Here is a 23,594-nt window from a genome sequence, read left to right as displayed (position 1 = left end):
CTCAAATGAGAACATCAAGGCCCAGGCACAGGGAGGCCTGTCAGATAGGGGAGAGGTGGTGGGGTAGTGGGTGGCCCAGGTGGTCTGTTTTCTGTGATGGGACAAGTGCCTTCCCCTCCCTGCCTCAGTTTCTCTCCCTGTGCACAGTCAGACCTGCTGGCACTCTCCAGGACTCTGCTTTCCCAAGAGGCCCTGCAAAAAGGTGATCGGGGCACCCAGATTAAGGTTCATATTGGCCAAGGCTCCACCTGCAGAACCAACCACAGTGTCTCCTGCTGCTTCTGAAGATGGCTCTGGCGGCAAGTGGGTGTTCTGAGGTGTGACAAAACCCATGGCTTCCTGTAGCACAGGAAGGACGTCTTGGGCCACCCCCAGCTCCCTGATGGTACAAATGGAAGCTGGAACCACATGCTCGAACACCCAGAACATGTAACCAAGCCACAGATGGCCAAGAAAGAATGCTACCGGCCCCTTGACACTGTCCGCAATGGGCTGAACTGTGTCTCTCCCCCCAAAATTCAAGTGCTTAAGTCTTAACCCCCAGCACCTCAGAACACGCCCTCTTTTGGAGACTGATGCAATCAAGTTAAAGTGGGGTTATTAGGGTGGCCCTAATCTAACAGAACTGATGTCCCTATGAAAAGGGGAAATTTGGACAGAGACAGATATGCACAAGGGACAAAACAGCCTGTGAAGACTGCAGTGATGCTGCCACAAGCCGAGGAACTGCTAGAAGCTGGAGAGCAGACCCTTCCGAGCAGGTTTGGAGTGAGTGTGGCCTTGCTGACACCTTGACTCAGGCATCTGGCCTCCAGAACCCAAAACAATACATGTCTGTAGTCCTCAGGCACCCAGTTGGTGGTACCTTGTCACAGCAGCCCCAGGAAGCATACCCACCCTAAATGGCCAGGCTTGAATTCAGCATTTGGGGCTCCTGGGCCAGAACGTGGGGCTCTGGGCAGCCTGAAGGCAGCTCCTACCAGCTCCATCCTACAATTCAAGGGCCACCCGGCCCTCCCCTCCCAGCCCTGTCCCCTGCCTACAGGCAGCCGCCCTCAGCACAGCCCTGTGCACCGGGGTCAGACCCAGGGAGGTCACAAGTCCCTAGAGATGGGCTCAGGGCCATTTGGCAGGGAATTCTGGGGTCCTGGGTCCCCAACTGTGGTCTGGTGGGGGTTAACTGGTCACTGTGGGCCTGTAGACTCACCTGGCATCCCAGTGTGGCAGATGGGACACACATGCTTGGTTTCACATCGAGGAAACGGAGGAATGTCCTCAGGGGCGGTCCACAAGTCTGAAGCGGGAATGAGGCATGATGGAGTGAGACCAACCTGACTCACTCACCCTGTGGAGCCTCACCTTCCACTGGGCTCAGAAAGCAGGGGGGGGCGGCCCTGCTGGGACACTGCCCTGTGGCCCCCAGGACACTCACCTCTTCACTGCCGTGGAGGGCCACCTTCCAGGCTCCAGCGCCAGCCACGCCAGGCCGCCCCTAGGGCCCGGGTTCAGACCTCGGGGCCTTTGCGGGCTGTTCCCCGGCAGGGCCCGCGCACCCAGCTCGCGGGGCTGGGCCGGGAGCCGCGAGAGGGCCGCGCGCGCCTGTGGGCCCCGGGGGCCGGCCCTGCCCCAGGCGCCCCTCCGCCAGGCCCCGCCGCCCGCACTCCCCAGGGCCCGGCCCACAGCGGACGAGCGGGGCGTCGGCCGAGGGGCGCGCAGAGGTGGCCGCCGGCGCCCGTTCCCCCGGGCGCTTTCGGGCTCCCGCGCGGCGGGTCGGCCCGGGCTCACGGGAAGGGGGCGGGGTTCCCGGGGGCGCGCCCCGCCCCGCCCCCCGCCGCCGGGCCGCCCGAGGACCGCGGGCAGCGCAGGGATGCGTCGGGCGGCCGCGACCCTCCGTGGCCCCGCCAGGCCTGGGGGCCGCTCGCCGGACGCCCCCCCCGCCCCCGGGGACGGCACAGGTGAAGGCTCCCCGCGGGGCGCGGGCGGGCGCCGCGCCCTTTCCTGGACGGGCGGCGCGGGGCGCGGGGCGCACTGCCGGGGGCGCGGGGCGCGGGGCGCGGGGCGCGGGGCGCACTGCCGGGGGGGGGGGGAGCGGGGGGGGCGCAGTGGGTGGGGAACGCACCCCGGGGGACCAGGATGGGGTGGGGCGCACAGCCGGGGGGAGACCAGCCCGAGGGCGAACCTCCCGCCCTCCCCGTCCAGCGGGCGCCCGCGGGGGCCCAAGGCCGGCGGCGGGCGGCCTGAAACCGGGCGGAGGCGACCTCCCGGGCGCCCAGGTGCCTCCCCTGCGGCCCGGCCCGCGGGCGCCCCCTCGGCGCGGGGAGGTCGGCGCGGGCGGGCGGGCGGCAGGGGCTCTGGCTCCGGTTCCCGTCTGGCTCCCGGCCCGGCTTCCCTGGTGGGGAAACTGAGCCTGGCCGGGCGACACCCGAGGCCCCGGGGCGCCGGGCCGGGCGGAGGCTCGGGGCTCGGAAGGGGGCAGGGCTCGGCTCCGAACGCGGCTCACCGTCGTGCCCTGGCTCGCGTAGGAAACGGTCTGAAGTCGCGAGCTCCAAGGCCGGCCCTGCTCCCTGAACGCGCCTAAAATCTAACCCTTTACAGACCGACCCGAACCTGCACCATGTGCCCCAGATGCCCTGCAGGCCCGCTTTAGTGGACACTTAAGCCCGAGGGCCTGAGGCCAGGTGCAGGATGGGGCTCCGCGCAGGTGGAAGTGGCCCAGGTCGCACCCAGCATGCAGCCAGTCCTGCTTAAAACGACGCCTGTCACCAGGAGGCAGTGGGGGGCCGGCTGCCTCTCAGATGGGGAAACTGAGGCCCAGGGAATTAAGTCACCAAGTGGAAGCAAAGACCTGCCCTGGTGGGTGGGGTGAGTTTATTTTGTTTCACTGTTTGACACCCCAGGGCAGCTTGATGCCCAGGCCAGAACTGGGTGCTTTGCCCAATGTGTGTGAGGAATACCCTGTGTATGCTGGCATGCTGGGGGGTGGGTGTGGACCAGAGGTGCAGGGACTTGCCCAAGGTCAGCCAAGGACATGGGGGGGGTCTCAAATGTTTGCATACAAAAGGCTGTTTTCAGAGGACTCTCCTGCAGGAAAGAGGGACTCAGAGTCCAGTCCCTGCCCTCTGGCCTGCCAGCCTAGCCCCAGGCCTACTTCTGACCTGTGCAGCTCAGCTTCCTGCCAGGCAGGAGCCCTGGGGCCCCAACCCATGAGCCCTTCCCTGAAATTTGAGGTTGGATCCCCCCTTTTACCTGGGGTGCATCTCAGCCCCTGTGCCTCAGTTTCCAGGTGTGCTAAGTGGTGGGCACTACCTACCTGCCCCCAGGCTGTTGGACAGGCCATGGTGGTTCTGCTCTGGGCTAACACCATCCTTAGGACTCTACCGCTCCCCTACCCTGTGGCCCCAGGCTCTTGGGCTGTGAAATGGACACCCTCCTCTCCCTGTGGGGCTGTGAAAGGATGGCATCTTTTGGAGACAGTTTGGCACTGTCTAAAACACAGAAATGGGCTGTGTGTTTTTTCTACAGTCTGTAAAATGGGCACATTGCTCTGCTCTTCCTGAAAGTCCAGCCAGATGGATGTGATGTCGTGGGGTCTGTGCCCTTCCTTCATCTCCCATGTGAGGCTGATAAGGGGTTGGGGGCGGGGAGTGGGGTGGAAGGCTGGCTCAGAGCAGGGTTTTAAATGTTTGTTGAATGGATGCCTGGGAGGGGCTAGCTGCCCAGCCCATTGTAGAGACCAGCCTCCCACTGCCCACAGGCACCCGGCCCTGCTCCCAGGGCAGCTCCAGCACTCCCTGATCTGGGAGATTGTCCAGGAATGTGGCCCAGTGGGAGGAGGAACACAGGGTTCCAGTGGCCAGGGATGAATCCCCCTCACCCTATACCCTGGAAGGACCGTGGGGGAAGGGCCCAGAAAGGAGGCAGCATCAGGACTGCGGATGGCGAGGGCATGCTCTGGGTATCCTCTTGGCTTCACTCCTGCAGCCCTGCCACACAGCTGGCCTGGCCCCATTTCACAGAGGGGACACTGAGGCCCAGAGGGAGCATAGGGAATCCAGACAAAACGTATGCGCCCCAAGGCCGGCTCTGTCCTCCGGCCAGGGTAGAGGCAGACCTACTGAATGCAGGCAGCTGCCGGAGCCTTAGTACTCTCCCCTGGGAGATTTGGAGGCATACTCTTCCTGACTTGTAATTAGTCTAGTTCTGTTCTTGGGAGGCCCAGGTCTGGGCTTTGGCCAAAATCCAGGCCTACAGTGGCTCTGAACCCCATGCCCACCCTCCATAGGTAGAAGAGACAGGCTGAAAGAGGGCGAGTGTCTTGCCTAAGGACACACAATTAGGCTGTGGGCCTTCTGCTTGTGGCTCTCCATACTGCAGGGATCTTGGGGGTCCCACTCTCTATAGAGCACCTGTGTGTGCACATGTCATACTTTCTGTCTGAGAAATTCCTTCTGAGGGTTCTTTCCATGTGGGGAAACTGAGGCTCAGAGGGAGGAAGTGACTCTCTGGTCTCACAGGGACAAGGCTAGGCACCAAGCCCTGGGTGGGCTGGCCAGTGGCCTGCCTCTGCCCTGCTGTGGCCAGTGTAAGAAGTAACTTATTTACCCAGCTGATAAGGTCAAGGTTTGGGGACCATGTGAGCTCTAGGAGGGAGGACTAGAGGAGCAGGCCTGTGGTCCAGGTTCCCAGATAAAAGACTAACAAGCAAGATTCGCTCTCACCTCCACCGGTCAGGCTGGCTGGGGGAGGCTGGGGCTGGGAGGGAGAGGGGTGGAAGGGAGGGAGGGGTTGGTAGGGAGAGGGGGTGTTAGGCCTGCCAGGGCTGCCTGATGGGTGGGTCTGCGCTTCTCACTGTTTGGTGAGCCCATGGGGTTTTTTCTGGTTCGCCTCTTGTTTGCATCAAATTCATTCCTTTTGTTTTTTCTGTTTCTTCTCATTCGAAGTTTATTTTCACATAATAAAAAAAGAGGGTCATAAAGGGTGCCCAGGAAAAATTCAGCCAAGGCTGAGGGGTGTGTTGGTCCAGCCCAGGAGTGCTGGGGGAAATGCAGCACCTTGTGTCCTACAGCATGGAGTACAGGTGGGTAGGCCAGCACCAGGCAGGTGGGGCTGGGGAAATGACAACTAGGGGGTGGGGGAGCTAGGAAGGGTGTCCAGGCGCAGCCGAGTATCTGTGAGGGTTTTCAGCAGGGGAGGGAGGAGATGGGATTTGCTTTTTAGGTACCAAGTGTGGGAGGGGCTGTTGGGGCCAGCAAGGGGTGTCTGAGGGCCCAGGGGACCCCAGGCTGAGGAAGGGGTACAGTGAGGATATCAGGGTCTCAGTGAGGGATGGGCTGGATCCTCAGGTGGGCTGGGAGGGGGCCAGCAAGGGAACTTCAGGACTCTAGGCCAAGGAGAGGGCAGTGAGGGTGTTGAGGTCTCCAGGGAGCCCTAGTAGACATGACTGAAGCCCACATAGGCCCCTGGCACTATGCCACCTCCTTGCCTATCCTGGCACGGGTCATGAGTTCTGTGGAAAGGTCTGGTGGAGGTGCTGTCAGAGTATATCCAAGGCCTCAGATAGGTCTGTGGGTCTGAATCTCTTACCTGGAAAATGGGCTCAGCCTAGAGGAGTCATTGCTGACCTTCCAGGCCCAGGGGGGGATGCAGGAGGTACCATCAGCGCCTGTGTGGGGGAGCAGGTGGAGGGAGGTCTCCTTGGTGCCGTGGACTGGGTGGGTTGTGACATGGCCTTAATCACTCTCCTGGGGAGCATTTCTGTGCTCCTGGCACTGCTCTGAGGTCTCCATGGGGTGGTCCCACTCCTCCATGACCCTGAGGGGCAGGTCATCCCATTTTGTAGATGGGGAAATTGAGTCTGAGCAAGGTGAGGGCCAGGTCCAGGACTTGCAGCCAGGAGGTGGTTGAACCAGGGTCAGACCCTGTGTGGAGGGGGTTGGGGGGTGTTCTGAGCAGACCCACCATAGTGGAGTTCAACTCTGGCCTCCCAGGTTGGGGGAAGGTTCCAGAAGGTAATACTCAGCACAAGGTGGCCCTAGGCAAGGGCTCCCCTCTCTCCCTCTACCCTTGTTTACAGGGTCGTTTTCTTAGACCTCTGGTTTCCTTTTTCTGGGAAGACCGGTTCAAACAACACACTTCTGCTAGGAATCAGGGGCCCCTGCCTCGGGTGGAGGCGCAGAAAAGGGGAGGGGGTGGAAGTACCCTCCACCCCCAGCACTGCCAAGAGGCTGGCTCCATGCCCAGCTCCTGAAGGGGCATAGCCTTGGGGTGGCCTCTAAGAAGCGGGACTGGCTCCGAGCGTCTTGGGGAGGGTTAGCTGTGTCCTTTCAGATGAGTGGCCTCCATGGGTGGGGAACCGCCTGTAGCGCCTCCCAGTGCCAGCCAGCCCTCTCCCACTGCCTTGCACACTCCAGGCGCTCTTTCTAAGATGACAGTGGTAGTTTCTTCGCTGGGGCCTGGGCTGCACATCACCTGGGTCAGCCTCCATCGCAGCCTGCTCACTGCAACACCTGCAGGTGGGTCACAGGCCCAAAGCTGCACATGCCAGTCACCCAGCAGGCATGCTTGGGTTCCTGGAGCCTCTGCTGCCATCTGTGACTTGGGTAGAAGAACGCCCTCTTTAGGATGGGAGGTCAGGTAGCACCAGTTCAGCAGAGGTTGGAGGGGTCTGGGCTGGGCCCTGGGGGGGATCAGGACGCCACCACCTGGGACCCGTGAGTGTGGGCATATCAGGTAGTCAGTGGCAAGGCTTTCTCCATCATTTTTGTAACCACACCCCCCAGCTCGGTCCTACCTTTAACATCACTAAGCCTGCTTCCCCACATCTCTGGCCATCTCTCTTTCCATCCCTCAAGGCTTCTTACTTCTTTTTATCAAGTGCTGGTTGTACAGTATCTTTTATTCACCAGGTGCTGGTGTGGGCCTTGGCAGACAGCCGCAATCGACCCCAGAATTCTCACCCTTACTGACAACCTCCCCCACAGGGTCGCCCCTCCCTGAGGCCCGCATGGGACTGGGAAGAAAGAAAGAAGGTGCTTACAGCTAAAAACCTTCAACAAAACAAAAAGGCAACCCACTGAATGGGAAAATATATTTGCAAATGATACATTCAATAAGGGGTTGGTATCCAAAATGTATAAGAAACTTGTACAACTCAATAACCCAAAAATAACCTGAAAATTGGGCAGAGGACCTGAATAGCTACCTCTTCAAAATGGACATACAGATTCTAATAGACGTATGAGAAGATGTTTAAATGTCACTAATCCTCAAAGAGATGCAATTTTAAACCACTTTGAGGTACCACCTCATATCAGTCAGAATGGCTACCATCAACAAATCAACAAACAACAAGTGTTGGCGAGGGTGTGGAGAAAGGGAACCATTGTATGTTGTTGGTGGGATGGTAAATTGGTGCAGCCACTATGGAAAACAGTATGGGTATTCCTCAAAAAACGAAAAATGGATATAACGTACGACCCAGAAATTCCATTCTGGGTATTTATCCAAAGAAAATGAAAACACTAATTCGAAAAGATATATGCACCTCTATGTTCACTGCAGGATTATTTAATAAAACAGCCAAGTTATGGAAGCAACCTACATGTTCATCAATAGGTGAATGGATAAAGAAGGGATGATACAGATATACAATGGAATATTTTATAGCAATAAAAAGGAATGAAACCTTGCCATCTGTGACAACATGGATGAATCTAGAGGTTATTATGCTAAGTGAAATACACCAGAGAAAGACAAATGCCATATGATTTCATGTATATGTGGAATCTAAAAACAACAAAAACAGACTCATAGAAACAGACCAAAGGGATGGTTACCAGAAAGGAGAGTGGGTAGGAGAGGAAGGGAATATAGTCAGTTGTATTGTGATAAGTTGGCACAGTGACAGAGAAGTACTAGAGTTAATGGGGTGATCACGTTGTAAGGTAGAAAAATGTCAAATCACTATATTATACACCTGAAACTAATATAACCAATATAAGATTGTATACCAACTATACTTAAATAAATTTTAAATGTACACTAAAGGAAATAAAAGGTGCTTAGTTACAGAAAAATGGAGAAGTCACAGCTCTAAATTGAGGACTGGGAAGTGATGCCTGCCTGAGGATCCTGGGGGAGGGCCACATGACCAGCCTGTGGCTGCCCTGTTCCAAAACCCATGTCCACCTTCCTGGCCGGAAGGACAACACATGTGCAAGTACACAGTCCTGGAGAACAAAGGAGGTTCTTCCTGGGGCAGTGCTAATCATAGCTCTCGTGCATTAGGTCCATCCGCCCGTCCGTTCACTCTGCATGTGTTCACTCCTGCTTTGGCCCCGTGGAGACAATGTGGCTAATTAAGAGCCCAGACGCAGCTCAGAGTTGGCATCCCAGTGCACGTCTGAGCCCTGGTGACCCAGGGCCAGCGAGGGTAAGCCCAAGGTTCCTGGGAATGTCTAGATGGGGGCACAGGGGTCCTCCTCACTTGGCCTCCCTGGGGCTCCCATCTCAGCCCCCTGCTGTAGTGCAAGACAGCCTGTCAGGCCCACCCTGCCCTCACCCCTGGGGTATGTACCATCCCCCCATGAAGCATCAGCAATCTGTTGGACTGTTGGTCTTTTTAATCTTGACCAAGCTTAGAGGCCAAAAATAGCGTTTTAGGTTTCAAATTTGTATTTCTTTGACATATATATTTTCCCTGGAGTTTTGTAATAACTTTACAGAGGTGTAAATCACATGCCATATGTACATTTAATGTGTACAACTCAATGGCTTTTAGTACATTTGTTGATATGTGCAACTATTAATTTTAGGACATTGTCATCACCCCAGAAAGAAGACCCCCCTTAGCACAGTCACTCCCCATCCCCTCCCCCCTCCCCCCAGCAACTGTCTGTCTCTGTGGATTCACCTTTTCTGGACATTTCCCATAAGCAGGACCATGCACTGCGTGGTCTTCTGTGACTGGCTTCATGCACTGGCCGTAGCAATTGGAAGTTTCCTCCACAGTGTAGTGTGTGTCAGCGCCTCATTCCTTTTCATTGCCAAATAATATTCCATTGTGTGGATGGATTGTATTTTAATCTGTTGCTGGACATTTGGGTTGTTTCTACTTCTTGGCTACTGTGAATGATGCTGCTGGGAACATTTGTGTACAAGTTTTTGTGTGGACATGTGTTTTCATTTCTTTTGCTTGTATTTCTAGGAGGGGTTGCTGTGTTCTGTGGTAATGCCCGTGTAACTGTTGGAGAAATTGTCTAAGCAGCTGCCCCAGTTTGCCTTCCCACCCCACCACCTGCGAGGCTCCAGTCTCGGCACATCCTTGGTCTTTTGTGTGTAGCTGGCTCGGCAGGGTCCTCCCTGGGGATTCGAGTTGCATTTCTCTGAAGCTGATGATGTTGAGCATCTTTTTATGTGGGTATTGGTGTCCATTGGTAAACCTTCAGAGAAATGTCCATTCAGCAATGTTGGCCATTTAAAAATTGGGTTATGTGTGTTTTTATAATTCAGTTGTAATAATTTATACATTCCAGATATAAGTTCCTTATCAGATATATGATTTGCAAACCTTTTTACTTTCTTGATCGTGTCCTTTGAAGTACAAATGTTTTTAATTTCATGAAATCCAGTTTATTTTTTTTGTGTGGTTTGGCTATTGGTATATCTAAAGAACCATTGCCTAATCCAAGGTCAGGAAGACTTATCCCTATGCTTTCTTCTAAGAGTTTTAGAGTTTTAGCTTTCATATTTCTGTCTTTGACTCATTTTTAGTTAATTTCTGTATATGATGTGAGGAACCATCCAACTTTATTCTTTTGCATGTCCCAGCACGGTTGCTGGAAACCAGTCCCCTGCCCACTGAGTTGCCCTGGCACCCTCGTCAGAGGTCGTGTGGCTGTAGCGAGGTCTGTTCTGTTCGCCGCCTGTCTGTCTCTCTGCCAGGACCACTCTGTTTCGACCCCCATACTCTGTGGTAGGTTTTGAAATACGGAAGTGTGAGCCCTCCAACTTTGTTCTTCTTTTTCAAGCTGATTTTTGTTTTGGCTATTCTAGGTCTTTTGCATTTCCCTGTGAATTTTAGGAAAATTTCTGCAAAGGCAGCCGCTGGGCCTCTGCTAGGGGTGGTGTTGAATCTGAGCATCAGCAGAACCAGACTGTTGCCATCTTCCGAGCCCTGAGCGTGGGCATGTTCCCATATTTAGGTCTTTAATTTCCTTAACAACGTTATGTTGTTTTCAGAGTTTTAAGTTTTGTACTTCTTTTGTTAAATTTATTTCTAAAAAGTATAAGTAATATATTTTTCTTGATGCTCTTGTCAGTGGAATTGTTTTCTTAATTTCATTTTCAGTTTGTTCCTGGCGCTGTACTGAAATGCCACGGGCTTTCGCACGTTGACCTTGTGCCCTGCAACCTTGCTGGACTCGCTGATTAGTTCCCATAGATTTTCAGCAGGTTCCTGGGGATTTTCCAGACATAAGACCATGTTATCTAATAGAGAAGTTTTGCTTCTTCCTTTCTGATTTGGATGTTGTTTATTTAATTTTCTTAAGTAATTATCCTGCACCCTTGTTTGGGGCTGTTTACCTTTTTTCCTAACTTAACCTTTCTTTTGTTGTGAATTTTTTTCATCCTAACCCAAAGAGAGAGTGGGAGGGGGAGGGGGAGAGAGAAACATGGATGTGAGACAGACACATCGATTGCCTGCCTCCTGCATGCGCCCCTCCTGGGGCCAGGGTTTGAACCTGCAGCCCAGGTACGTGCCCTTGACTGGAAATCGAACCCGCCACCCTTTGTTCCATGGGCCGTTGCTCTAACCAGTGAGCGACACTGACCAAGCTGCTCATGGATTTTAGAGAGAGAGGAAGGGAGACAGAGAAAGAGAGAAACATCATTTGGTTGCCTCCTGTATGTGCCCCGACTGAGGATCGAACCTGCAACCTAGGTGTGTGCCCTGACCGGGAACCAAGCCCGCAGGCTTTTGGTGCACAGGATGACGTACCCAACTGAGCCACCCGACCAGGGCTCTGTTGTGAATTTTGCTGTGTCTTATTAACATGTGAATGCTGTTTATATGGGAGGGACACTCTCTGTTGCAAATTCCCATACACCTGTAGTAGGCTGGAGTGCCCCCAAATCTACCTCTTATTCTGTTACTGTAGGAATCTTAAGTTGCACCTGTTGCCAGCTGCCCCCTCTCTATCGTGGGCATGGGGCATGCCAGCCACCTCTCTGAGCTCGTTTCCCCGTGTTAAAGTGGGGATGATAATGATTGCTTCCCTGTCGTCCCGAGTGCCCGCTGTGGTCAGGAATGCGGGCGCAGAGCCCGTGCTCAGCAGCAGTGCGGCTGGTGGTGGTGATGGCGAGTGTCTGCAGACGGAGCCGTGCTGGGACACGCTGCTCCCGTGCACCGGGGCCCGGCGCAGTTCCCCTGCCGCCTTCCGGCTGGTGGCTCCGGTGTATCACCCGGCTCTGCCATGCCTAGTCTCCCCACCTGTGAGGCGGCGATGGCCACCTTCCTCATGGGGCTGTAACTGAGCAGACGTCCCTTAGGCGCCCACTGTCGTCTGTGCTGGCCCGGAGGTCAGCTCCCCTGCGGCTGCACAAACCGCTGGGGCCCCCAGGGCGCAGGCCTTCCAGGTTCCTCGCGGGGCAGAGGTGGGGTGGACTCATGCAGCGCGGCCAAGCACAGCCAAGCCTGGCCCTCCTTGTTACCACCCACAGTGAGGGGCTTGGGCAGAATACACGGTCGAAGCTGCAGCCTGGCTCTGCGGCTGCCCCGCTAACCCCTCACCCTGTGGGGCAGGGCTGCGTGGCCGGGCCAGGGCTCGTTGTGAGCTGAAGTGTGAAGCACCGGCATGGGGAGCACAAGGGCATGTGTGCGTCCTCGGAGTAGCATCCCCTGCTCGGGCAGTCCTGGGGTGCTCTGTCCCACCCTGTGTGGGGCAGGTGCTTTGTGATCCACAGTGGAGCCTCCATAGCTGCTTCCAGGGCTTTGTGGGTTTTGAGAGACACTGCAGCGCAGTGCAGATGTCTTGTGTACACGGATAGGTTGGTTGTGGAGTTAACAGTCCAGTTAAGTTATAAGATTTGGGGCCAAAGCAAGTAAAGAATAGAGGGTTTGGTAACTAAAGTTAAAATGGGGGTGCAGGGCACAGGAGAAGCTGGTTGGAGCACAAGAGCCTGGCTGGGGTGTGGCAGGCCGAGTGGGCAGCAGGGCATCTGTGCCTGGTGTGCAGGGGCGGTCCTGGCTGGAGCATCACAAGGACAGGTAAAATGTCCCTGGTCGGCTGCCTCTGTCCCCTCCCCCCCACAGAGGACGCTGGGCGCTGGACCCCTGCAGGGCACCTCAGGGTTGGTGTGTCCACTGGCGCAGGCCACACACCAGCACAGCCAGTGTCCCTGTTCTCCAAGACAAGCCACTGTGCCTTCCTGCGCTGGTAGTACACAGGCCATGCTCAAAATCAGGACCTTCTGGAAAAGCAGAAGGCAGGGCCTCTTGCCTGGGCCGGGAGGCAGGCCAGGAGCGTCCACACAGCTGCGTTCCGTGTACTCCAACACGGGCCGGGCGGGCCGGGCCGCTCACCGCCCGCCCCCGCCCCAGCAGGGACCTGGCAGGCAGGGCACCTGCAGCTGTTGTCATGACTGTGTTGTAAACACGCTGTGATTGCCACTTCACCCGGAGTGTATCTGTCCTTCTGTGAAGATGCTGTTGTAAAATTTTCGGACGGCCTTGCTGACATCTCAGGATGAACCTGGACCTACTGCACCAATCCCCGCAGCGGGAGACGTGGGTGGTCTCCACTCTCACTGTTCTGAGTTGAACATCTGGTGTAGACATTCTGGCAGCAGGTTAATAATATTTCCTTTGGCTAAATCCTCAGATGCATATACAACATAAGGCTCTTAATTCATTTACCAAACTCCTTCCAGGGGTTGGGATCTGCACCCATCAGCCAAGTCCCAAAGGAGTTGCTCCCAGACCCGGCTCACTTGACACTTGGCTTTTTTCTTTTTTTTTTTTTAACTTTTTGCCAAGTTGAGGAGTAAAAGATTAGCATTCATTTTAATTAGCGTTTCTTCAGTTGCTGTAAAGGCAAGCTTTTTGTCATGTGCGTTGGCCATTTTTCTCTCCCGTGAAATTTTTGCCCGCACACCATCCATTCTTTTTCATTTGGATGTTCAACTTTTATTGATGTGTAAGATCTCTTTATAAACTTAGGTGTTGAAACCTTGTCCTATGTTCTCCAAATACCTTTTCCTAATTTTTGTATCTGAGTTTGTTTTCCAATTATTAGGGAGTAACAAAAGTTTTTGCCTCTCATGCAGTCTCATCTGTCCATCTCCTGCGTTTCCCCCGCTTGACTCTGCCTTTGGAGCTATGGTTGTGTGATCAAACCCAAGGTTTTCCCGCGTGAGGCGCTGTACTCAGGGTGCTCTACTCAAGAACAGGATGTGGTTGTCCTGGCACAAGGTAGTTTTTACTGGAGCAAGTGAAGGAGACCAGATTCACATCAAAGCTCTGTTTCCTAAGGAAAGGCTTAGGTAGCCATTGCTGACGTTCACTAGTTGGTTAATTACGCTTTGATTTCTTCTTTACAGTTGGTACACTTATCTGGTTGGGTTCCTGAAAAGGCCACTCTGTTTACAGCTGGTCTGCAAAATATTGTGCTACCTTTTAACATTTAGCAAGAATAGCACTTGGTAAGCAGCCTGGACGTGAGCTCCTGATCCTGAGTATTTGCTACCGTTGGACGTTTGCCTTCATTCTCTCCTGATACGTGTTTCTCTTCTCTTTTCCTTTTCTCTGTGTGCCAAGCTTTGCACATGCATTTTATTTTTTAATTTTCCCCTATAACTATAAAATCAACTGTTTGATTAGTAGGTTTGTGCTCAGAATTATTTTTTTTAACATCAATTTGTCTCTTTTTAAAAAAAAAAGAATTCACCCATCTTCCCACCCCTCTCCCCTTTGGCCACCATCAGCTTGTTCTCTGTATCTGTAGGTCTATTTCTGTTTTTCATTTATTAATTTGTTTTGTTTTTTAGATTCACATATAAGAAAAATCATATGGTATTTGTCTTTCTCTACCTGACTTATATCATTTAACATAATCCTCTCTAGATCCATCTGTGTTATTGCAAGTGGCAAGATTTTATCGTTTTTATTGCTGAGTAATATTCCAGCATGTTTCTTTTTCCAACACTGTGGTCCTCAGAACATTGAGAGTTTACTTAATGTAGGGATCAGTTCTGCATTTCTTCCTACGCCACTGGCTCTGTGGATGCCACTCCTGGTCTGGGTGGCTGGATGATCTCCAGAGCACCAACCGCACAGCCACCGGGGCAGCAGTGCCCGTCCCAGGCTGAGGCTCCTGCCGAGCCCCTGCCTTCCAGAATGGGGTCCTCATGCTGTCTCCCCTCTCTCTCCCTAGGCATGTGCACCCAAGTGCAGCCACCCCCAAGGGGTACCCTCCAAGTCCTTCGCGGTGATGGCACTTCTGTGGGGTCTGTCATCGTGTTCCACTGCCCCTTAGGACACCAGATGATGGGATCCGGCCTCCTCACCTGTACCTGGAAGGGGAGCATCGCCAAGTGGTCTTCAGGGACCCCTGTGTGCAAGTGTGAGGCCTGCTTCCCTGAGCTGCCTCCAGATAAGCTGTTGCCCTGGGTGGGAGGGAGCCTGATGCTGTCATGTTGACAACATGGTGTCCACAGAGAAGGTGCAGTAGATGCCAAGTCCTGGCTGGGCCTCTGTGTAGGGTCCTGCTCCCAGTGCTGGTGGCCCCTGGTCGCTTCACATCCATAGTGAATTCAAGTCTTACCAGCTGCAACAAATCCTAGATCTGCCACCGACTTGGCCTGCCACTTCCGAGAGGTTACTTGTGCTGCCTGAGCTAGCACTTACCTGTTCCACATTTGTTCATTCATTCAATTTCTAAGCATGCACGTGGCAAGCCTTAATAGGATATTACATATGGCAAGAATTCTAGAACTGGGGACACTGAGGGCCAGGATGCATCTGGCCCTGGATCCTCAGTCTAGGGTAGGAGATGGTTTTCTATTTGTATTTGTAGTACAGAATGTTAAGGATAATACCCAGCACATCAGTTTTCAAAGGGAGGCCACGTGTATTGTGTGAAAAAAAGGGCTCAGTAGTCAAGACATTTAGGAAAAGGCCACGTTAATAGACTGCAGGACTTCTCAGAGCCTTTAAAACACTCATGTGCTGGGTGAATCTCTGAGAAGGAGGGTATCTGTTAGGTAGATTAGATTCTTAGAAATACAAAACCCAGGATAACAAGTTAAATGAAATAACATGGCTATGGGAGATTTCTCTTATCCATAGCCCTCAGATTGGGCAGCCGTAGGTGCATATGGTGCCTCACATTGGGGACCCAGGCCCCTTCCATGTTGTGGCTCTGTTAGGTTTGACCTCAACTGTATGATCCAGGATAGTGGCAACTGTGTTCTAGGCAGTTGTTATGGGGCAGAGCAAAGAAAGCTCTTAGAAGTTGTCTTGTACCCCTTCCTCTTATTCCCTACGGGCCAGAACATGGCCATGTGACCACATGCAGCTGCAAAGGAGGCTGGGAGATATAGTCTTCAGTCTGAATGGCCAGCGTCCAGCTAGGGCAGAGTGCTAGGGATGTGAGCAGTGTCTGCTATAGGGGAAAGCAGGTGACATTGATCAAGTTAGGATCCTGGGCCTTGTTTTCCCAGAACACCCTGAAAGAACTAGTTCTTGACCCATAGCTGAGGTCACATTGCTGATATGTGGTAAAGGCCCTTTGACCCCAAACATCGCAATTTTCCCTGCTTTTTGCCTCCTTTAAAGTGACCCCTGAAGAGTTTTGCTAGTTTGAGGCACTGCGAAAAGAGACCGAGAGCTCTCTGCTGTCATCTGGCCTTAGGGGCCCAGGCTGCAGTGGGTGAGAGCCAGTGGGGCCTCACTGAGCCCCTGTCAGAGCTTCCCCCAGTGTGCCACCATGGACTCTTACACACACTCCAAAACCCTATTCAAACACCTCCTTCCTGGGAGGCAGTCTTCCCTGATAGCCTCACTCCTACAATAGTTTGCACAGACCTTTACCTTAGCAGCCTGCACCTCCCTGCCTCCCCTGTAGAATGGGGCTCACTAAGGGCAGACTGGGTGACCCCGCTGTACCTGAGCCACGCCCAAGAGCTGGTCTTGTCTCTGTCATAGCCGTGATGCCCCAGGAGACCTTTGGCTTCAGGGTGGCTGTGATCGCCTCCATCGTCAGCTGTGCCATCATCCTGCTCATGTCCATGGCCTTCCTCACCTGCTGCCTCTTGAAGTGCTTGAAGAGGACCGAGCAGCGGCGCTTTGACAGGTATGGTGGACACAACATCGTTGCTGGAGGTAAGCCTATGGCCTTGAGGCCTGACCACTCCCTGGAGCCAGGAGCACCACCCAAGGGGTGCCAACACCTGAGGCCATTCCAGGCCTCCTAAGGGTGTCCAGGGGAATGAGCAGCGTGGTCACCCTGCCAGGAGCTGCCCTCACAGCTCAGGATGGCTGCAGACAAGGTCAGTCAGGGTCTCCCCACTGCAGTGGGGCTTGGCATTCTGGTCATGGAGCATCGCGGCCCTGGAGGGCACTGGGCTGCAGGTACAATGGGATTTTGTCACCCTGCAGTGCTGTCCACCTGCGCGCAGTGTGTGCTCTGCGTGTTGGGTGTGCAGGGCTGCAGGGTTATGGTTATCTACAGCCCACAGGTGGACTCTGGCTCCACCAGCTGCCTTTTCACTGTAGTGTGTCCTTTGTTGGAGTACAGGGGAACCTCTGTTCTTGAACTTATTCCTTCCAGAAGGCTGTTTGAGAAGTGATTTGTTCGTAAACCAAATCATTTCTCCCCATTAGAAATAATGTAAATTTAATTAACCCGCTCCAGACCCCTAAATGATTCCCCTGTGTTAACCTCTCTTAATTGCCTGTGATTGTTGTTTTGTGAGCACCTTCACACCCTTAGCAACCTCAGCACATTGGTGGCCTCTTGATGTTTTAAAATTGTGCTAATCATTGATTTCCCCACGCCATACTCTGTAGCCAAGTCAGACAGGTGAACACCTCTACCATCCTTTGCGATTATTTCTTTTTTAAAATCTATCATTGTTCTTCCAACTTTCCTTAGCACTTTGTAGCTATCATTAACCTTCTTAGGACCCAGGATGACTTACTGTATATATTTAATAATAATACGGAGCAACAAAAGCAAAAGCACACAGAAATATTCACAGCAAAATTTCCTGAGGTGTTAATAATGCAAGCGTTAGCAGTAAACTGACTCTACGGCTCATTTTCTTTGTCACCTGAGACACACGTGACTGATCATATAAGTATCAGCTTGAAAGGGTTGTCAGGTCGAGAACCAAAGTTTTGTTCAATAACCGAGGCATTTTTTCCAAGAACAACTTAGTAGAGAACTGAATTGTTCGAGATGGGAGATATTCGAGAACTGAGGTTTGACTGTATTTTTTTTAATTGTAAGAAAATGCCCTGCTGGTGTGGCTCAGCGGTTGAGCATCGACCTAGGATCCAGGAGATCTTGGTTCGATTCCTGGTCAAGGCACATGCCTGGGTTGCGGGCTCGATCCCCAGCAGGGGGCGTGCAGGAGGCAGCCGATCAATGAGTCTCTCTCATCATTGATGTTTCTCTCTCTCCCTTTCCCTTCCTCTCTCTGAAATCAATAAAGACATTAAAAAAGTAAATAAATTGTGGTAAAATGTTTATAACATAAAGTTACCATTTTAACTATCTTTAAGACTAGAATTCAGGGGCATTAGTTCCATTCACAACACTGCTGCCATTGATGTGATTCATCTCTAAAACTTTCCGCTGCCTGCCTTTGCAGTAGAGCGTTCTGGTATTTTCTGATCACCGGTGACTGCTTCCACCCTCTAGCAGCAGAGCTGAGGAGTGGCGACAGGGCCGTGAAATGCTCACAGTCGAGCATGCAGCTGCTCAGGGTGGCAGCCTGGACACTTGCACAGCTGAATGTCCTCCGCATCTCTTCTCTCCACAGAACTGCCCAGCTGTGGCTCCAGCCCAGGGGTGAAGACCTGGACACTCTGCAGGCTCCCTACCTGGGCCTCAGGGGCTTGAGTAACAACAGCGGCGTGGAACCCAGGAGCCAGCCTGGCCAGGCACATGACAACCACAGCTTCACCACGTGGGCATGGGCCTGGGGGCAGGGGGCAGGGGGGCAGGGGATGAGGGTGGAGCCCTGGTTTGGTCAGGACAGGACCAGAGAACCAGGACCCCGGAGGCACTGGCTGCCTCCACACGCTGTGCAGGCTCATCTGGGCTTGAAGTCCTGGCCCAAAGACAGGCTGATGGTCCTGTTAGCACCCAGTCCTGACCCCACACCCTAGCACCCAGAGCCACCCCCCAATGACTTTATCTTGAGAATTCAAACTTATGGAGAAGGTGAAGCTTCTGAGCATGAGTATTCCCTTCACCCAGACCCAGCGGGGCTCCACAGTGCTTGTGGACTCGCTCTGTCCTCCCCCCGCCCTGCTCCCTTTCAGCACACACAGGATATTCTCTTATGCACCCTTTTCTGGCTCAGGGAATCGAATCTGGCTGAATGTGGACTGTGACGCGTCTCCCAGTGTAGTTACCAGCTTTGAGTGTGCACCCTCTCACCCCAGATGCCCCTGGCACCAGCAGCCAGGTCTCTAGGCTCCTTAAATGGGGGCAGGCCTTTTGTCTTGGTGGCCAGCAGTCCCCCACAGAGACCATGTTCTGGACTGCTGGGCATTGGCACTCTGGCTGTGTCTGTCGCAGGTGCCGTAGGTGGTGCTGGTGTGGGTCAGATGCCCCCACGGCGTGCAGCCTGGGGTCTTTTGGCCAAGGCAAGTTCAGGTCAGCTGATGAAAAAGGGACTCTGAAGGGGGTCACTGCTGCCCCACGGCCTCTTTCTCGGGCCTCGGAGTCCAGGGAATCCTGCTGGAATCCTTTCTTTCCCCTGGGCTTATGAAATAGTGACTTTAATTCTGTTGTTCTGTCATTTTTTCCTCTGAGGAATGAGGATGGGCTCTGTTTTTCTTCCCTTTTCATTTTACTTTGCTGTTGTTTTTGTATCACTATGAACTCAGGGGTATTCTTCTCTAAAGCTTCATTTTGGGGAAATTTCATGAATGCCCGGGAGCAGAGCCTAGTGTGTCAGGTCTCCTGTCCCGCCTCGTCCTCAGCAGTCACTGTCCCCGCATCGCCTGGATGTAATTCCTGTGGGCCCCTGCCCTTCCCTGGTGGAGCCCTACCAGGCTGGCTGCACCCGCTCATGCCCTCTTGCTCCTTTCTCCCAACACAACCCAGCCCGGCCAGTGCGTTCTCTGCCCAGGTCCAGGCTGGCCGCCCCTTCACGAGTTGGGTGGAGGGCAGTGCTCAGAAACCAGACTGCCTTATGGAGGCAGAGGACCTGTCCCCCAGAAACCCTCCCAGGAGCCAGGTGCTTGCTCCAGGGTGGGAGACCACGCCTGCCTCAGTTTCCTCATTTGTACGGCGAGGATCTTGGCAGTGCTCAACCCCCACCCCTGTTGAGATTGGGGTCTGGTGAGGGTGTAGTGAGCGCCAGCCGCAGTTATTAATTCTGCTCTTGTTCTTGCTGCACAAGTGAGGAAACAGACACGGGGGGCCTGGCGTTGGCCTGCCTGGTCCCAGGTCTGCATACAGCACTCGGCATGCCCTGCAGGAGGCGCTGATCCCCATCTCCCTCCCCTGAGCCTCAGACATTAGGCCTGCTTCTTGGTGGCCACAGCAGTCACGCTGCTTCAAGCACTTTGCATGTGATGTGACAGGTCACCATGCTTCCCTGGTGGTCAGAGACCCCGGAGCCTTGCTCCAGACCCTCCAGTACTTGTGGGACCCTCCCTGACTGTGCTCAGGTTTGGGCAGATGTTGGTGCTTAGAGCTGCTTTCCTTTTTTTTAAATATACTTTTATTGATTTCAGAGAGAGGAAGGGAGAGGGGGAGAGAGATAGAAACGTCAATGATGAGAGTCATTGATCGGCTGCCTCCTGTGCGCCCCCTGCTGGGGATCAAGCCCACAACCCGGGGCTGTGCCCTGACCGGGAATCGAACTGTGACCTCCATTAATAGTTTGATGCTCAGCCCGAGCCACGCCAGCCAGACTGCTTTTCTTTTTTGAGATGACATTTTGGGGTGATCCCAGGAACAGGCTCTTTAGGCCAAGTAGTCTCAATATTTTTATTACCAAGTTCTTTGTCCAGGGACCCGACACAAGGGAGTGGAGGCAGTCCACAGCCGCACGTCACTCAGAGTGATGCTGTTTCTCCCGGTTGACACGGCAGGTGTCACTCACACCGGTGTCTTCATCAGCATTTCATCATCCTTCTGATTAACAGTGAGGAAGAGCTTTTCCCCAGCCCTTTGCTTACAGTCGCATTCCTGGTTTTAGCCATTTCCATTTGCTCTGCTGAATGGCCTGCTGAGGTTTTCTCATAAACGCAAGGAGCTCTGTGCACCACGTGGAAGCGAGCCTTACTCAGGGCTGGCGCAAGCACCTTCCTCCTCGTTTCAGTCATGTTGGGGTGTTCCTGCTCGCGCCTCTCCTCCTCACACAGATTTCCTTTCAGCCCCCGATGGCAGCCCCTCCCCAGTGTGGGCCGTGCGGGTTGTCCTGGGTCTCGGTTGGGAAGAGCACCAGCAGGATGGGGAAAGTGCATGGTGTCCCGACAAGGCCGGTGCTGTTGCTGCAGGGGCTTCGTTGGCTGCAGTGAAGCTTTGGATCCCCCGGGGAGGGGTGCTGCTGGGAGCCTGTGCCTGCCCCACAGGCGCCTGCTCTTCAACCTGAGGGACTTGTTCTTTCTCCCTCTGATGGTCAGCACAGAGCTGTGTAGGGAACTGTGTGGCCACCTCCTCAGAGGTGGGGGGCACTCAGTGTCAGCTCTAGTCAGTGCAGCTGAAGGCAAGAAGTAGGAGGTGAGGCTGGAGGAGCATTGGGGTCAGAGCCCCTCCCCTGAGCTCTCCCACATATCCCCCAGGCCCCAGCTCTGAGCCCAGCTCAATGGGGATCCAGGGAAGGTGGCTCCTGCCCAGGACCTCGCAGCTTGATGAAGGAAGCAAGCTCCCCGAGCCCCGGGGCCTCTGGCTCCCAGGCAGGGACCCTCTGACTGCAGCCCAGGGGCCTCTGTGCCATCCTAGCTAAGGCCCAGGTACTCTATTCTCCCACTAATCCGTGGTGAAATTGTCATCAGCAAGGTGAGGTTTGCTTCAACCTTGCTTTTACTTCATAAATACTTCCCAGGACTCAAAATGTGCCAGGCACTGTCCTAAGCTGTTTCAGATATTCTCTGTTCTAACTTAGGGGTAAGCACTGCTCTTATTCCATTTTAAGAAACTTGTCCAGAATCACGCACAGCTTAAGCATGAAGCTATGTTTGAACTCAGGCTGTTTGGCTCCAAAGTGCCTGGACTTGCCCACTAAGCTGTCTTTCCTCTTCACCAGTTGATTAATTGATTCATTCACTTATCCATCAAACCAACAGATAACTTTTTTTTTTTTTAATATATCTTTATTGATTTCAGAGAGAGGAAAGGAGAGGGAGAGAGAGATGGAAACATCAATGATGAGAGAGTCATTGATTGGGCCCACAACCCGGGCATGTGCCCTGACCGGGAATCGAACCCTGATTGCCCAGATCCTAGGTCGACGCTCAACCGCTGAGCCACACCCGGCCAGGCCAAATAACTTCTTAATTCCTGCTACTTCCTAGAGCTTTTTTGGGAATTAGCTGTGGGTGGGAATAGAGAACCAGGAAGGCTTCCTGGAGGAGATGGTGCCTGAAGTGAACAGATTGGGAAAGCCTGAATTTTGGGGAAAGAGAGAGACAGCATCTTAAGGGGAGAAACAGCCCTGTAAAAGGCTGGAGGTGGAGCAGCCTGGCAGCTTTCAGGGAGCAGAGGCTAGTGTAAGGGGGAGACAGGATGAGCCAGGTGATGGTCAGGCCAAGGTTTTATCAGCCTGAAGAATGGGTTGGTTTATGGTTTGGGGGTAGGGGAACCACAAGGGAACAGAAGATGTAGAAGGTAGTTGATCTGGTCCCTAGACCACCTGGCAGGAGCAGAGGTGTCTCCTTGGACAGCCGTGGAGTGTCCTAGCCTCGGGAGGCAGCCTTACCCTGGTGGCATACTCTGAATAAGTCCCTTCCTTGATGCAGCCTTGGGACACCACCACCCCCAACCCTTGGAACAGCTTGATAGATGCAAGGTCCCCAAGACCTGGGCCTCTCTTTGGATCATTCCCCTCATACAACTGAGGGGCCTGAGGCTCAAGGCAAGGCACTGATGGAGGGGCCTCAGGTTCAGGGCAGCTCCAGCAGGAGAAATGGGGTTCCCCAACCTTGGGGCAGTGGTCTGCCCAGGCCCACTGAAGGCCATGACTAGGGAGAACTGGGGCCCAATTGGAGTTAAATGGATTCCTGGCTCTTTCAGCAGCTTACACTTCCTCTCTCTGCAGAGACCTTGGTGAGCGCACCAGAGAACTGGCTGGTTTGTCCTGCAGCGTGAACAAGGACCCCCGGATCTGCAGCAGTGCCGCCTGTTCACCTTGGGCCCAGGTGATGGTGCACAGTGAACCCAGGGCAGACCCTGCCTGCCCCCAGGCCCACTGCTGGAACGCCCAGGCAGCCCACGGTCTGTGTCCCAGGATGGCCAAGGGCCAGGCCAGAGCTGCCCTCCACACTGAGGGGACCAGGCCAACCCATCAGCTGGCCACCTATGTCTCGACATGTGTCCAGCTCGAGATTGGTCAGTGAAGTAAGCGTCTGGGTTTAGGGATTCTTAAGGGTATATGCCTGTCTCTGAAGGCTGGGAGTGTCCTGCCCTTGGAGCTCAGCTGTAGCAACTTTTATAGATGGGCTTCCTTGAAACCACCTCTGAGGTTTACAGATGCGGGTGCAGCCCCACTCCAGCCAGGTACCTTTAAAGAGACTGGGGACATTTTAAGCACATCTAGTTTTGCTTAGAGGAAGGAGGAAGAGCACAGCCAAATTCTCAGCAATCACAGAGATGAATCTTCCTCTGCAGGGCCGGCTGCCTGAGGGCAGGGACCCAGCCGAGTGCTCCATCCAGTATCTGTAAAGTTGGGGTGAGGAGCGTGAAGTAAACAATTCTGATGCTGAAAATTGCAAAAGTAAAGTCACTGGCTCAGTTTTCAATCCCTGCAAAACAAAACCTCAAGTAGAGTGGTCTAAAACTACAGTCCCTTTTTATTACCACTAGGGCAGCCAGGGCTCAGCAGGGTACCTCTCGTAGGGAGCCTCTCCCATGGTGGCTGCAGTCAGCTGCTGGTGGCTTCAGTCATGTGAAGGGCCGGCTGGCTGGTGGCTGGCTGGCTGTAAGCAGAGACTTCATGGGGTGGCGGCACCTCGAGTGGCCTGGGCCTCCTCACACAGGGCAGTTGGTTTTCATGGTGAGCGTACCATGTGCGAGCCGTGCCTTTCAAGGCCCAGGAAGTCATGCTGGTTCACTGCTGGTCAACATGGGAGACAGACCCCGCTTTTGGCTGAAGGGAGTACCGGTCACGGGCTCCACCAGGCCCTTTAGAGC

At 53.9% G+C, this 23,594-nt stretch overlaps 1 protein-coding gene across 1 annotated transcript; it reads left to right on the top strand.

The window, feature by feature from the left end:
- Positions 1 to 14,500: 14,500 nt before the first annotated feature.
- SUSD3 (sushi domain containing 3) lies at positions 14,501 to 23,096 on the top strand. Its single transcript, XM_016208957.2, has 4 exons — positions 14,501 to 14,621; positions 16,205 to 16,352; positions 18,046 to 18,192; positions 22,504 to 23,096. Exons 1-4 carry the CDS (start codon positions 14,543 to 14,545, stop codon positions 22,799 to 22,801), a joined length of 672 nt encoding a protein of 223 aa, XP_016064443.2. The 5' UTR covers positions 14,501 to 14,542; the 3' UTR covers positions 22,802 to 23,096.
- The last annotated feature ends 498 nt before the right edge of the window (positions 23,097 to 23,594 follow it).

This window comes from Miniopterus natalensis, chromosome 12, assembly GCF_054644295.1.
Source record: "Miniopterus natalensis isolate mMinNat1 chromosome 12, mMinNat1.hap1, whole genome shotgun sequence".
NCBI classification, from domain to species: Eukaryota; Metazoa; Chordata; class Mammalia; order Chiroptera; family Miniopteridae; genus Miniopterus; species Miniopterus natalensis.
The sequence above is the reverse complement of the archived record's forward strand: the minus strand, read 5'-3'. Positions and strand labels throughout refer to the sequence as shown.